Source organism: Balearica regulorum, chromosome 14 (assembly GCF_011004875.1).
Source record: "Balearica regulorum gibbericeps isolate bBalReg1 chromosome 14, bBalReg1.pri, whole genome shotgun sequence".
NCBI classification, from domain to species: domain Eukaryota; kingdom Metazoa; phylum Chordata; class Aves; order Gruiformes; family Gruidae; genus Balearica; species Balearica regulorum.
In genome coordinates, this window is record NC_046197.1 from 4,424,949 (window position 1) to 4,441,834 (window position 16,886).

The 16,886-nt window shown below is 36.2% G+C and overlaps 1 protein-coding gene across 1 annotated transcript in view; it reads right to left on the bottom strand.

The window, feature by feature from the left end:
- DOCK2 (dedicator of cytokinesis 2) overlaps window positions 1-16,886 on the bottom strand; it is a 204,163-nt gene that overhangs the window by 135,334 nt on the left and 51,943 nt on the right. The window contains exons 24-26 of the mRNA XM_075766092.1: window positions 15,926-15,996; window positions 15,153-15,259; window positions 1,289-1,431 (exon numbers count right to left, since the gene is read on the bottom strand). Of these exons, the coding sequence (XP_075622207.1) occupies window positions 1,289-1,431; window positions 15,153-15,259; window positions 15,926-15,996 (321 nt within the window). The remainder of the gene's footprint in view (window positions 1-1,288; window positions 1,432-15,152; window positions 15,260-15,925; window positions 15,997-16,886) is intronic.

Genomic DNA, 16,886 nt, shown 5'->3' on the forward strand with positions numbered 1-16,886 from the left:
TTTGTACACTGAAAAACATTTATTTCAGGAACTACAAAGGTTTTTATACAAGATTCAATTTGAAAATTATTCTGAATACTTAGAATAATCATAGAATCATTGAATAGTTTGGGTTGGAAGGGACCTTTAAAGACCATCTTGTCCAACCCCCATGCAATGAGCACGGACATCTTCAACTAGATCAGGTTGCCCAGAGCCCCGTCCAGCCTGACCTTGAATGTTTCCAGGGATGGGGCATCTACCACCTCTCTGGAAAACCTGTGCCAGTGTTTCACCACCCTCATGGTAAAAAAAAAAAACAAAACCAAAAAAAAAAAAACCAAACCCAAAACCAAAAAACCACTTCCTTATATCTAGTCTGAATCTACCCTCTTTTAGTTTAAACTTGTCCTATCACTACAGGCCCTACTAAAAAGTGTGTCCCTATCTTTCACATAAGCCCCCTTTAATTACTGAAAGGCTGCTCTAAGGTGTCCTCAGAATCTTCTCTTCTCCAGGCTGAACCACCCCAAGTCTCTCAGCCTTTCTTCATAGGTGAGGTGCTACAGCCCTCTGATCATCTTTGTGGCCTCCTCTGGACTCACTCCAGCACCACTCAACCTGCCAGTCACACTGCTTTTTATGCAGCCCAGGATACGGTTGGCTTTCTGGGCTGCGAGCACATACTGCCAGCTTATGTCCAGCTTTTCATTCACCAACACCCCCAAGTCCTTCTCCTCAGGGATGCTCTCAATCCCTTCATCCTCCAGCCTTTACTGATACCTGGGGTTGCCCTGACCCAGGTGCTGGACCTTGTACCTGGCCTTGTTGAACCTCATGAGGTTCACATGGGCCCATTTCTCAAGCTTGTCCAGGTCCCTCTGGATGGCATCCCTTCCCTCAGGCGTGTCAACTGCATCACTCAGCTTGGCGTCATAAAATTCTAATTCATTTCAGTATTTATTCCATTGAATTTTATCAGTCAAAACTAAAAATGCCTAAACTTCTGCTAGGAAAAAAACAAAGCAGCCTCACTGCTTTTAATAATATTATGGTGATTTACAGCAGCTAACTATTTAAAGAATATAAAATTGAGAAATAAAAAAAAAGATAGCATAGATTTCAATACTTCAGCTTTAATACCTCAAGTGCCCTTTAACTTAAGTTTATGAAAAATTGGAGAAAAGTTCAATTTGCTACTGACTTGTATTAAAAATTTAAATGAGATTCATTGGCATCAATAATTTACTACCTAATCAGCTTGGGCTTACTACAGACTTGGGCCATGTACATCATCATCAATACTTACAGGGTCTTGACAGCTCAGAACCTCCAGGATGCTATTGAGTAATTCAATACAGTACTTCTTCTCTACGGCCTGCTGATCATCCTTCTGTTCCAGTAATTCCTTCAGCTCTTTTGTAATCACCGGAAGCAGAATGTCCCTGCATTCTGAAATAAAGCAAATTATCTTAACAAATATAAATCAAATACTACTTGCAAATAAATCCTTCTCCAAACAGTGAAACACAATGTACTTTAACAACTACAATCCCTTCCAATATGGAATTGTTGATTTTCCAATCATGCCTCAGGGATACTCTTAAACTTGTGTGATATTTCTGTAAGTCAATAGTATTTCTCATATATGAAAAACAGAACTTCCTGATAAAAATTATTTGTTTCAGTTAAATTCTGAAGGCTGTTTAGCTTGTCCCAAATCCTTAGGGACAAATTGTTCACTTTACGTACAAAGCAGCTGGAAATAAGCTATGTTGAAGTAATGACAGGAAAAAAATACTACACCTATTAAATTTTTCTTTCTGAAAATAAGACACAAACAGCAATAGAATTGTTCTATGCACATCATTTTGAAACATACCTTCTAAGAACACATAAAAGAATGCAGACAAAGAAAAAACTCTAAGGAAAGGCCTATCAAGCCCGTGAGTAAGCTACACATACATTCATCCTTATTTAAATCTAAGGAAGCTGACACAAATATTAAGTTACATTTCAATCTTGCATCTACATTGACTTAAGTCAAAGGTGCTTATGGTAAATGTTGGTACAACAAAATGCACAAATTTGAAGTAACTTCAATGAAGGCACTGCCTACCTGGGAATAAAAGATACAGAAGACTTTTTTTTTTTCCTAATTTAATTGATAAATGCTACTGATTTAAGTAGCAACTTACTGTACAGTGCAATGTAATTAAACAGAGTACCGCACAACAGTGTAAATAATGCTGAGCAGATGCTTCAAATATTTATTATATTTATGAAAATAACCTAGGAAGAAATCAGAGCTGAATGTAGCTTCAAAGGTTCCACCTCAGAATAAAATTTGTATAGAACTACAGAAACAGTCTAGTCACAGACAGTGAGCTGAAGTTCCTACTCATTTCCACTCAACTGATTTCTTATTGCTTAGAATTCTTGTCAGTCTTAACTCTTTGGAAAATTATCTGTATCACCAATTGAATACTATTTTCTATCAATACCACGTATCACAGTTTCTGAAAACATAATTGAACAAAACTAGAAAACTTCTTAATTATTGCAAACAAAAATGAAAATGTGGCTTGCTTTTTTTTTTTCTTTTAAGAAAGATTTAGAACACCTTTACCCAGACATACAGCATACACACTGATAACCAAGTGGTGTGTGAGACGTGCTGAAACTGTATCCACTGTGATTTCAAAAACAAGCCAGGTGGTCAGAATCCCCTAAATAAAGGTGCTAGTACGGGTAGATAGGAGGCTAAGAAAGAAAGGAAAAGAATGAGAAGTAAATTACAAATTTCTGAATTTTGTGGATGAAGCAACAGAGGCTACCCATGCAGATTATTCTTATTTCAAGTATCAGCTCCAAGCCATATAAAGCCAGAAGCTTTTAATCATATCTAAGTGGCAGCATAATTTCTTGTCTCGGAAAGTATCTCTACTCTTGGTAATGCCACAACATGAATAAAAAGCTATTTATCTGATTTTCTATAACCCTTGTTTCCAAGCTACAAGAGAAATCTTACTCAATGACTAAATTACAAACTGACTAGTAAAACAGTAGTTAAAAGAACACTTATCAACACAAGATCTGTTCAAAGAGCAGCATAAAAAAGAATTTCACACAGCTTACAGTTCATTTATGTGACCAATTCTGCACACAGACAAGCTTCCTGCACTTAATGCAGGCCACAGACTACCCCGCTGATTCAGCAACCAAATAGCTGCACTTATAAAGCACTTAGTAGAGCTTACTACCAGGGTGCACTAACACTCCTAAACCACTTCAGTGTGGATTTGTGACCATGGAGACAGAGGAAAAACTCCCCTCCAAAGGTCATCAGTACTGACAGATATGTAGTCACCAGATGTAGACATCAAACATTATACAGTTTTCTAAAACTGAGATGTAATTTAATAATTAGCAAATTTTTTCTTGATTTGCTCTGATGAACCACTTCTAATAACTAATTGCAAATGCAACAAATGCAGTGCCATTAGCTTCTTGACCAAAAACTAAACCAAAGAAACATCATTAGCAATGTTAAAAGTTACATGCAATACCTTCAAAACTTGCTGAAATGTGATAGTTAGTATTTTTTTTTTTTAAATAAAGGGTTTTTATATTCAGTCATCAAATAAGTTATAAATTAGACTATTACCTACCTACTTTTGAAAAAAGCTACAAAACAAACTTTAAGTCTGTTTTCATTGCAATCTGTGGAAACTGTCCCTCAATTGTCTAGGGTTATTCAGGGGGGAAACAGTTCATAGTATGATCAGTTCAAGATTCATTCATCAGGGTTCTGACCTTTCCAAAAATATTTAAGATTTTTTTTTCCTTTGGACATAACATTTATTGCTAACCAAGTTCCATTTCATGATGGTTATGAAAAAGACCACAAGCATATTAGCATTCATTCCCACTACAGAGTTGAGCTGAAAGAATTGTCAGCTTCTCCATACAGTCCGTATGCTGCTAAGATAGAAGCTGCACATCACCCCAGCAAGATACATGCAAGGAACTTGTTTATGAAGTTGTAAAAGAGAAATTAAAATGAGATTGCAGTGGATTTCCAGTCTGTTACTGAAAGATGGCATGCATTTATCAGATTTTAAAGTGGATCAGGAAAAAAAAAAAAAGGACTGACAACTGAAACAAGCAGTTCAGATTGGATGTAATGAAAAACTTCTTCCTCATGAAGACAGCCAAGCAGTGGAACAAACAGGTTGGCCAGTCTCTGTCCTTAGTAAAAAGTACAGAGACCGTCTTTTTGGTAAAAGAAATAAGTTTTTCAGATAATTCTTCTGCATAAAGCCATTCCATAGTTCTTAAACATTAAGAAAGCAAGGCTTCTTGCGTATACAAATTTATCCTATTGTACTGAGGACAACTAAGGCAGAAGGTACAACTGATCTCCACCAGTTTTAAGAGCTAATTACTCTGCAAGCTTCATTACTCCCAGTTGTACTTTGTATTATAAATTAAAATTTGATCCATATTTGAAACATACAGAATCTATTAAAAGGACTTAACATATGCAGCTGCTCAATTATTTACAATGCATTTTCAGACATGAACAATGTTGAAGTGTCAAACCATGTGAAAATTCAAAGGTCATTTAACTCGCTTTAGCTTTATTATTTCCTTTTTTAAACAAACAACACGCAAAACCAACACCACCACCCTGCAATAGCAATTAATGGAAAAATTGTTCAATATATTTTTATAAGCAAATTGTACTTTTTGTGTTAATTATTTTGGTTTAGATTAAGGCTATATACCTGTATTTTGTGACTGGCTGCTACATAAACTGAGCTTGTTAGTTAAGGCAATATGGGAGAATTACTTCATTTTGTGTGTAGTAAACAACTCAGATAATGTACTTCTAGGACATTTATTCATAACAAAAGACTATAGTCTCAGAAAAGGAAAATTAATTAGATTTTTTAAGATCCCTACCAGTTAAAGTCATCCCACATGAGGACGCAATTCTAAGATGTTCTGATGAACACTTACAATTACAATAGTTACAAGAAAAGACTAGTATTTGTAACAAAGAAGCCCTGGTCTCAGCCCGAGCCTGCAGATGGACTAGTATTAACATAAAATGGTCGTCATGCCTTCTGATCTTTAAAAAAACCATTAAAATCATTTCGTTAAAACATTATGCAAAATATGAATTTTCTTGGGACAAAGAAAATTTTATTGAACAGTTATATAAATCCCAGACTATAATATTAAGGTATCATTGCACAAGTTAAGTAAGCAAAATGAGCAAAGTGCTCATTTGAGCATCAACGAGTCATTGGCTAGGAAAAAGGAGAAAAAAAAATTAGAATCATGGGAGACAGTAATCAAGAAAAGAAATAGCCAAAGTAAAATTTTCTGTTGTAGTATTTGATGATCTGGACTCAGTAATGAGTGCCACCTCAGTCAGTTTGCAGACAAAACCAAGTTGGGCAGGAGCGTTAATCTGCTTGACGGTAGGACGGCCCTTCAGAGGAATCTGGACAGGCTGGATCAATGGGCCGAGGCAGCTGTATGAGGTTCAACAAGGCCAAGTGCCAGGTCCTGCACTTGGGTCACAACAACTCCAGGCAACACTACAGGCTTGAAAGCTCCCTGGTGGAAAAGGACCTGGGGCTGTTGGTCAACAGCCAGCTGAATATGAGCCAGCTGTGTGCCCAGGTGGTCAAGAAGGCCAACAGCATCCTGGCTTGTATCAGAAATAGTGTGGCCAGCAGGACTAGGGCAGTGATCGTGCCCCTGTACTCGGCACTGGTGAGGCTGCACCTCGAGTACTGTGTTCAGTTTTGGGCCCCTCACAACAAGAAGGACATCAAAGTGCTGGAGCATGTCCAAAGAAGGGCAACAAAGTGGTGAAGGGTCTAGAGTACAAGTCTGATGAGGAGCAGCTGAGAGAACTGGGGTGGTTTAGTCTGGAGAAAAGGAGGTTGAGGGGAGACCTGATTGCTCTCTACAGCTAACTGAAAGGAGGTTGTACCCAGGTGGGTGTTGCTCTCTTTTCCCAAGTAGCAAGCAATAGGATGAGAAGAAACTGCCTCAAGGGTTATCAAGCACTGGAACAGGCTGTCCAAGGAAGTGGTTGAGTCACCATCCCTGAAGGTATTTAAAAGATGTGTAGACATGGCGCATAGGGATGTGGTGGACTCCGCAGTCTTAAGTTTACAGTTGGACTTGATATTTGGGGTCTTTTCCAATCTAAACGATTCTATGATTAAGCAATCCACATGTACACATTTCCCCCCTGTACCCCAAGAAAGCTCAAGACAGATAGGGGAGAGACATGGGGGGCAGGCAGATGCCTATTTAAGTACTAGCTGGCTTTTTGCTTGATAAATAATGTGATAAGATTGCCAAAGACAAATATACTCTTTCTTAATGTTCAAACCCATGAAAAGACAACTGTTTTGATTGGCTGTTTTTCTAGAAACCAGAATAAAACATGTGCTGCCTCAAACTGTATTTGAGCACGTAAGACATTAACATACAGTTTGAGCATCTTGCATTTATTTCATCAGTGTCTGTCAAAAGGCATTGTTCTATGTATTCACCAATCCTGAATTCCAACACACTTCTCAGAGAGACGTTCCCTGGTAACATCTTCCTTCATAAGGACAGGTAGATTCATTCTGGTAAAAGATTAAGCCCAGATACATGAGTTTGGGTTTTTTAGTTGTTGGGTTTTTTTAACCCCTCTATTCACCTTATTCTCCTTCAGAAGCTATCTAATGATTTCTTCTGTACCAGGTAAGTGAAATTCAAACTCCAAGTCATTAATGCAATAATGTCATTTAAAAAAGACATTTGGGTCTCCTTCAGCAAAAATCACAGACAGGCTTAATTCCTGACTGCCTCATATGTGCAGCCAAAATGGTAATAAAGATCTAACACCACTTTTGTCTCCCTTAGGAAACACTACTCTTGATTCCCTGGCATGCCTGTAGTCATATCCATCTGTTAGGATGGCTTCATGCCCACTTAAAAACTGGCATGCCAATTTAATAAGGACATAGGTGTCATCTGAATACAGATTTAGAGCAAAGACTTAAAAATAAAATCAGTGAACAACATTATTTCAACAAGGAGAGACCTCTGATGGCAGTCAGTGCTCAGTTAAAGCACCATGCTTCTTTACAAAGGGCATCTGTTCACAACTGCAGGCATCTTTCCATTAAAAGTCTTCCTTCTTCATTATTTGCCATTTAACTCTTTGTTGGGAGCCCAAAAGTAATTAATTTAAAACTGCATATATTTTATTCATTGCTAAATCTAAAATCAAATTTCACAGTTTAGATAACAGCCACGGAAAGGGCAGGTGCCACAGGTCACCTACAGACTCTGACAGCACTGTAAGGTGCAAATTCTTTTTGCCTCCTGGAATCTAGTACTAACATAGAAAGGAGAAACACAATGGCTGGTACTGTGAAGCCAGCACCCAACAGTGTTGCTGACCATTCAAAGCAAGCGTCAGCAAGTGAAGTTAGATACAGAACAGGTACAGCATTAACCATCACAGCACACCACTGCTACCAAGCATAACACTGCAGAATACATCCACTTCCCAACTTCAAGTCGTATGTTCAAGTTTCTCCACTCCTCACAGGAGCTGAGTAATGCCATGTATTCGAAGGCAGCAAGAGCAACATCTAACACTATCCTTGCTGTAGCCAAAACAACACTTTAAGTGTTCAGTGCCTTTTCCAGCTTGCAATCATAGTCAGCCAGCCTGCCACGAATGCTTGTCAGCATATCCTCTCTGGCAGATTTAAAAGTTTGCCTTGTTTTTGGATTATGGAATATTGTGAATCCCAACTCCTGTTTCCACATTTCATTTAATAGATGCACAGAATTTTGCTAAAGTAACAGCTTCATATCAACCTCTCTAATGTCTTTGTTCTCTCTTTTCTACTTGAAGTAGCTGTAAACACAGTTTTTACACATACGAGTTTATTGCTAAAACTAGTTCATCTAACTTGATACAGATTTCCCTCCATATATCAAGATTTTGATAAAAATGTAACTAAAACTGCCATAATGGGTCAAGTCTAGCAAAAAGTTACCAGTAGCAATATCAAGCATGTCACCTACTCCTCCATAAGCAGAAGAAATGGCTTTAATCCACATGTGTTTATCACAAATATATGCAGATACATATCTACAGATACACATATGCCATCCTTATCCATATCAAAATATTGCAGGAATAAAACTGACAAAAAAATTAATACAGGGTTTGAAGTAATGCTTTAAAGGTAATGTATCCCTAAACCCACCACTGCATATTACAAAAGGAAGGAGGAAAATAACCCATCTACTCCAGAGTGAGTTTCTTAAATTAATCTTTTCAAAGCGAAATACAAAATTCAATAATGAATCCACGGGAAAGATTTTGTGTTTCAACAGAGAACCATTTTAAAGGAATTTATGAACAGTGAGTATTTTCAATTTTTTCCCAGTAGCTAAAAATGAGAGAGTCAAATGCATTAACAATCTCTTACATTCAAATATTATAAAACCTTGAGAAGTTGTGTTGAAAACAGTGCAGGAAAACAATCACAGAAAGTGAAAAACAAAACTTTGACTTAAGAATTTGTGTCAGTAGGAATACAACCTAAAATTACAAGAATAATTAAAATCAAGAACTCAATTCTGGTTATAATTATTAAACTGAAAGATGCTTAATCAGAAATTGTTAGTGGTCCTTCTACTTTTTTCTCAACAGTCCTGAAGCTAAAACCAATACACTTCTTTCTAAATCTTTAATTGGATTACATAGAAGAGAGAACAGAGACTTGATGCTGATTATATGCCACCATTTTAACTTTAAAATTTTTCTTAATTGACCTTGACTTGCATGTATCTGCAATCACAACATGGACTTACAGCTGAATCTTTAAAAGAAAAAAAAAAAATCAAACATTACATTCCTTGTGAAATGTAGGCATTATACAACACAAACCCGCATTTTCTGACAGATCATAACCCACATTACAAATTCAAAGCTTTAGAAAAAAGAATTCCAAAGAACATGAAAGTTATCTTCCTGGGTTTTTTCAGATAGAAAAGTTCACTAGAGTGCAGCAGACCTATCTTAGATTGCTGAAGTTCTACCATACAGAAAAACATAACATTACCAAAACACATTTGCATTCATTTCATGCTATACTACAGTTCACGTATTTTATTTTACTGTTTTCTGCTTAAATTTAATGTTACAGTATTTAAGATCATAATCTAACTGAAAATATGCCATCATTTAACCTGTATATAATTAGTAACACACAATAGCACATAGCACAGGACCAACCTATTGACAGTTTTCCTCAGCTGCACCTTAAAAATTTAGGAATAAATCTCAGATCTGACTTAAATCTGTGCTCTTCTAGATCACCAACACATGACCTACCAATACTTTTCAAGCAGTGAAATGAAAGAATCACAATATTTCACAGGTAACAAAACTCAGTAATGTACACATGAATGTTAGGAAACCAGGCTAATTATGGGTGTGTGCAAGTACCCATCCTGTTTAAACAGTATGATAGAGTTCTTCAGTTAGGAAGAAAAAAATTACTATAGTCTCAGCATTTCTTCTGGCATCTGGCCAATTAACCCCTACTGCTAACATATGTCTCTTGCTGCTGTTCTTCCAAAATCAGCAAGTGGTTTGCATATGCTGAACATGCAGTAGCTATGTCTACAGCCACAGTGAGCAGAGGACCTGGATTTTGAGCCAAGAGACTGAAACTCTATTCCTACCCCTGTCAGTGACCATCTGTGTGACCTACTTAGAGTTTATATTCTTTGGAGTAGACCTCAGAGTGTTCTGCTACAGCACAAACTCCTCATCAGGAGTGGACCTCTAGAGAATACAAAGTTAAAAGCAGCAGTGTGAATACATACCCATTTTATTATATACATTTTATATTTATTTCACACCAATAACAACCAATTCTCCCAAGGCTAAGTGATTTACAAATTTCAACATACTGTCAGTGAATATTCCATAGTCAACTTAGACTAAAACTCTAGGCCCAAATACTGAAAACTCAGAAACACTAATTACAATAATAATTGCATGTAATTTGTAAACAGCTATGTCTTAATCTGGTGATCTCTCAAAAATGGAGAGATGGTCAGCAAATTTTGGCAATAAGTTCCCTAAAAGAAAAAAAAAAAACAACAACCCACACCCACCACACCCCCACCCCCCCCAAAAAACCCCAAACCAAAACCAACAGCGATGCATCAAAAGTAGCTTTACATAGAAATGAGACAATTCAAACAAAACTTTTCTTCGGCAGGTCTGACAGAGAATTTCACAAGAGGGAGAGAATAATCCATTACATCCCACTGTACAAAGGGAAAGATATATGACAGGAGACAGCTTCTTACATCATAAATGAGATTTTGAAATCCCATTAGGGGTGCTTATATGGAAGACGACCATTTCTTTCCCTCTGATATTTTTAAATAATGAATTATCAAGTGATCTAGAAGGAAAATGTCAAAAATTAAGTTTAAGGAGATTTCTTGTCCTCTGATCAAGGAGGACATAATATTGTCTGAAAATAAAACTGGATAAATGTCTGTGCATGTGCTCACATACCTGGTTAGAATGTTCCTAAACATTACAGCAAAAGTGCACAAGCAGTTATAAGCATCAGCCTTCCCACATTCACCCACTCAAACACCTGAACCGCCATAACCCCTCTAAGCTGTATTACAGTTACAGAGTGGGAACAAGAAATCGATGCCTCAGCAAAAAAAATCTGTCAATGTAATTTAAAGGCTTGTAAAAGTGTTGTAGCACTGTCGGGCTTCTGAAGATCAATTACAGTAACAGTCAACACAACCATGAAATCTGATGAAAGCACTCTACTCCATGACAGTCTACAGTGAAAACTTTTGAATGCCTGGGAATACATACCAATAAATTCAGCTTAAACTCCAGGCTTTCAGCTTCAGATTCACATGTAACTTGTTTAATGAAAACAAATTTCACTGGCTTTTTACAATTTTTTTTTGAAAACACATTTTCACAATTCTACTTCCTTAGAAAATGCTGTGAACATCAACGGGTAAAGAAATACCAATATATGAAATCCAATAAAATTATAAAGACAATACCATTGGGTATGGAAGTGAATGAACTGAACTGGAATGGTAGAGAACTACATGGAAACAGATTAATGCTAAAGCCTGGAGGAAGAATGGATACTCTGAAACATGCACAAATTAATAGATTTCATTGTAATTAGCAATGTAGTTAAATATATGCCATATTCATGGCAGAAAAAAATACTACCTCTTCTAGATAAATGAGAACTTTAGTTAATGATACTGTTGGCAGTCTTACCTTAATTATCAACGCTGCATCCTATCTTGTGATACACTACATATGCTTTCATTCTTATAAATTACCTTCCACATCATTGCTTGGAGTAATGAATCAGGTATTGTCTACACCCTGCAAACACAGTTCGTTCTCTACCCGATTAATTTTAGAATCAACTGTATTTAATGTAAAGCAATAAAAGTGTCCTTGGAAGTTTCTATTTTAAACCACAGCACTGTACAAGAAAAAGGACTTGTTTGCTATTTTCTGTGCACAATATTATAATAGCATAGTACAGAAACTTTTTCATACTACTATAATATCAGAGATACTTAATTGTGTATGGTCTTTTCACATTTTTCAGTGGCTGCACTTAAAACATGTTGTGGACTTTTCCTTTTAGTAATTACAACTTGAAGGTTAAATCCAAGCAATATGAAAACAAAACACAAATGCAAATAGTAATAAAATATCGGTTAGATATAAAACACCCTGCAATTATCCCAAGGCTGATTTTCTGCCATTAGCAATGTAAGGGCAGGTTGGGTGAAAGGAAAGTTATAAAGATCATCACGCAAAAGAGAAACAGTGATTATATGCCCTAACAGATACTTGGATAACACCTCTGAGGCAACAGTAACATTGTTAGCTTGCCATACTAAGTGTTAGAGGAATGACAACTTCGTCATGGAATGGTCTCATGAAAGGAAACTATACTTCCAAGAGTCTATTTGACCCTGACTGAGTTTCACTGAGGACAGTGAAAAGGTATGCCTGCCTGCCCTACAAAAAAAAAGGTGGGGTGAGGGGGGAATTGTCAGATTCAGGTATGTATAAATTTTAAACTCTACAATAACAGCAATAAGCAGCTTTATTCTGTCACTGCATCAAAATACTGAAGTACAAAATCTTTAAAAGAATATTCTCTAGTTAGCAAGAATATTCTCTTCTGTCATGATATTGCTAAAAACAATAAGCCATGATAAAGCTAAAACAAACTGTGCATGTATTAGCTTTATTTTTAAATTATATCCACTTGATTTCTGTAATTTGGGCAACCGCTTCTTCAGAGGACCATGATTGCTTTAAACTAATACTTAAAAAAAGATCAATTATTTGCCATGACTCCTCTGAAAATAACAGCATCTAAGTATTATATAATAATTATATACAAAGTATTACAGTAAAAACATTTTAAAGATAGATCTTGCACATGTAATCACCATAAGCATGTAAATGAGTTGTTAGTTTCTACATATTATTAAGTGCATACACTTTAACTGTCAATTACTAGTGCAAGTTTGGATCACAATGAACCATTCAGACATACATGATCCAATGTAAAGCAGACAGACATTTGTTGGCAAATGTGTTAAGTAGTAAATAATGATGTGTTTATGGTCTTAGCTGCTTGGTTTTGCTGTCAAGTGTTTGACATTAGCAGAAAATAGCACAGGAATGGTTTGGACATTATTTTTTTAATTTACAAATTTAAGACTAAGTGAATCCACTATCTGTCTGGGAAAAATTCAGATGCATTGATTATCTGGTCAGCAGTATATAAAAAGTACCATTTGTTGTTTCCATAAAAGCACCTCAGAATTAGAAATCCTCTTAGCAAAATTTCTTATTCATTATTACCTTAAAAATATAGAAACAGAAAACATATACTCTTTTTATGATTCACAACATATTCTGAGGCAGACATTTTCCATAATATACCAGCTATCTATTTCAAGACATCAGACAAGCTGCATTTACAAGCAGGCAGCTGTCTATTATTATTTATCTGCAAGCAGTAAAAGCTTTACAAAACATTTTGCATTAACAGACTGTAGCTAAAGCAAAGGCCTGTTAAACACATGAAACAAGAATCACTTATTTTTGGAAATCCAAAAACCCACTCTTTTCTCCTCTGGAGCATATATAGATATGGAAGAAAGGAGCTGTGGGATAATACACTAAGAGCAGAAAGATGCAAGTCAATGGAACTGTGAAGTACACAGTTTATTGTATGCTCAACTATTTTCCTTATGGAGATTTATTAGAGCTTTATTGTTTATTATAAGAGCATGGGATCTGTTGTCCTGACCAACACACCTGATACATGAACAAATAACAAACATGTTTCAATGAGATAAGTTTCTTTGAAGAAAAAATATCCAACCATTGTTATTCCACAGCAGTGCCTGCTCTTATTCTCTGTCTTCTAAAATTCTGAGACAGAATGATAAAAAGATGAGTTTTACTTCCTGAAAAATAGTATTTGACCGGCAACTAATGCATCATACTATCACACAGTCAAGGTAACTGACTGAATTCTAGTAAGATCAAGAGTTCAAGAGTGCATTATTTTAACCCAAAAGTCTTTTAGTTTTGTGAGAGGACCCTTGTGATCTAAATGCTACTTGCCACAAGAAGTGCAGATAAAACTAAGTCTGGGACTTCTAACCTTAGAAGCAGCAGCAGCAAAAGCAACCAGTAATGCAATGATATATCAGACTGTACTTGTAAAATAGAAATACAGTAAGCTACTGGAAAAAATTGTGAATATGGAATTAGATCTGTTTGAAAATCAACTAATTGGATCTGCGCCTGCAGATACCCAAGCTATAGCTATGTAAGTTCACTGATTCCAGCAACCTTGAGTCTTACACGTAGTTTAAAAAAATCACAGCTGATGACCATTAAATCATTAACATAAACATAGATTAAAATACTATCTAATTTAATCAAAACAATAAAACCAACTACATTATTTTCTTGATTTTGACCAGGAAGTGTATAATGGTCTCAAAACATAACAGACACAGCTAATTATTGTTATAGCTTACAATATACATTTCCATATATTTAAGATACAATTCTTAAAATAATGTCAATTTTTTTTCATCTGTCCTAGCTAGTTAGAACTGCATCACTCTTCTGGCAACAGAGAGGGAGGAGATGAGCAGAGCAATCCTCTCTCACTCTACTCATGCTCAGTACTATTTACTACCACTGTTGTACTGTCAAGTTCCTAGAATCACTATCTATAATTTGTCAGAAACTGAAATTCTGACAAAGTTGTCGTCCATCTGAATAGCTCATCTGCCTTTCAAAATTCTGGAGTTCTTCTACATAGCAGTAAGATGCTGAAGAGAAGCAAGCCATCCAGTCCACAAGACAGGAAGCAGAACACTTAACAGCGAAGATGAAATCAATCATGTTAAACCGGGCTTCTCTGCTAGAACTCCTTCAACAAAAAATCCCTTTCTGTGATAATATGAAGGAAAACTAAGCACAAGACCAATAAAGACATTTCAGTACCATTTATCACTCCTGTTCTAAGAGCGGAGAAAGACACTAAGTTCTGATAAAGGTTAAGAAACATCATAATTCCTATAAATGGAGATGCTGCATTGCAGCACAATCAGCCTTTTTATCTCTCTGCCCAGGTAGAGGCCTTATATAACATAAGTTGTGTTCACAAGGCTTCACTTCATATTCCTATTTCACTACAAAGCTTGCAAATGGGTTAAAAGGATATATATATAGCTCCATCCCTCTAACTATAAGAGCATAGGAAAAACACAAAAACTGTTCTTCTGAGACCCACCTGTTCCTTGTTCCAGGCTAGAAATCATGCTTTGCACAATAGCCACCTTGTAGAAAGAGGTGAAGCCACTGCAGAGGTCAGACTTCTGGCATTCACCTCTCAGTATTAGTTTTACTCAATTGCAAACATGAATTGCACAAACCATAAGTTAGTCAACATTTTCACACCTATTTATTTTAAGCCTTAAAGGCATTTTATATTTACCTTGCTTTTTAAAAAGGTTGCTGCGTACTATTTCCTTCATGGACTGCACTTTCTGCTTCTGCAGTTTCACTGGTGGAATGCAAGTGTAAAATTCATATAGTAGTTGGCTGCATGTAAAGGAAAAGTGTCATAAACACTGTACAGATTAATTCATCACGTGTTAATAAAGACAGAGAGAGCGAAAGAGCATATATTTCTCAACATTTATTTCTTTTTAAGACTTAAATCTATTTACCATATCACAAACAAGAGATCAGTAGCAGGTTAGAAAAAGCTTTCAAGAGAAACAAGATGAGGATGTACTAAATTTTGGTCATGTTTACAAATGTTTACAACTTTCCATAGTTTTCAATGGAATAAAGATGTTTTTGTGTGTGGTAGAGGCAATTTATCTTCACCTGACAAATAAAGACAGATTGTTTCAAACTGCTAAAATCAGATTTCATTTTCTACAATAGGGTTTATTCTGGGGGGGGCGGGCAGCAGGGAGAGAAGAAGAGAAGAAAAAAAATAAAGAGACAGATTGTTCTACTTGCTCATGTTATTCAATAAGTTACTGCTCAAGTATTTGGCCTTCATAATGAATTCTGTCATTATGTAAGATGAGAACTCCCTATTAAAAACGTGTGCCCAGAGTTCCACCATTGTCTTGATCAGTACAAAGTGGCACAGCTTTTTTTACTTAAACTAATCAATAACAATTTATTGTTTACAGCAGCATTACATTGTATACACCATGTAATACACCTACTAAATGTTCAAAAGCAGCTCACCTCAGTAACCTGGCATCAAAGACCATTTCAACATCATGAAGAACTGACGGTATGTACTTCAATGCAGCAACCTGTACCAATATACATATAGATTGTGTTAATTTTTTTTGTATGCTGTACATGCAGATAACCATACAAACAATACAGAGCACCCCACTGAAACAGATGCACACAAAACAAACCATGATAAATTTGGACTTCTCCACAGACTGAAATTTTATATCACATTTGAATATTAATTTCACCACAGAGTACTAGTCACACTCCTCTGCCAAGGGTATGCAGAGGAACTTAAATACAATAGCACCAAGTGGATCATATTCTCTTTGTAGACCACTAAGACTGTCTTTATGATGCAAATATGTAAACCAAGTGCTGATCAGAGCAGGAGCTCTTTGATCATACTTAGTATCAATTCTATCCCAGAAGTGTGCCATGCAGGAGGCAGAAGTCAGGATAACAGTCATCTATCCACCCCAAAGCTACACTTTCTGGAATAGATGGAGTGTCATCTCCCTAACCAACCATCTGCAGCTAAGCTATCTGATGTTTTAGCTTATGCTATTGATTTCTGAGGTATATTTTGACAGTGCAGTGGAATATTCAAACCTTAAAAATGACAAGGGTAAGAAGAGACACACATTACTATTCTTACATGGACAAGAATACTTCAGCAGGTAATTTTCAGGCTCAAAATCATCACTAACATTTAAGGCTAACATCCTCAATACCTCACTTGCAGTACCCAGTGTCACAGAGTTCCTTTGTACGTTGAAAGTATATAGGCTCTGTAATACCTTTTGAAAGCAAACATACTGAAAAACATTGCAATAAAAACCAAAATGTTAAACATATTTAATATTTGCTGGGCCACTGTTCACTCATTTCTCTACTTATGCTTTAGATATTAAGAGCTGCCTGCAACAATTTTTACTTTCACAAAATGACCTGTGACTTATCT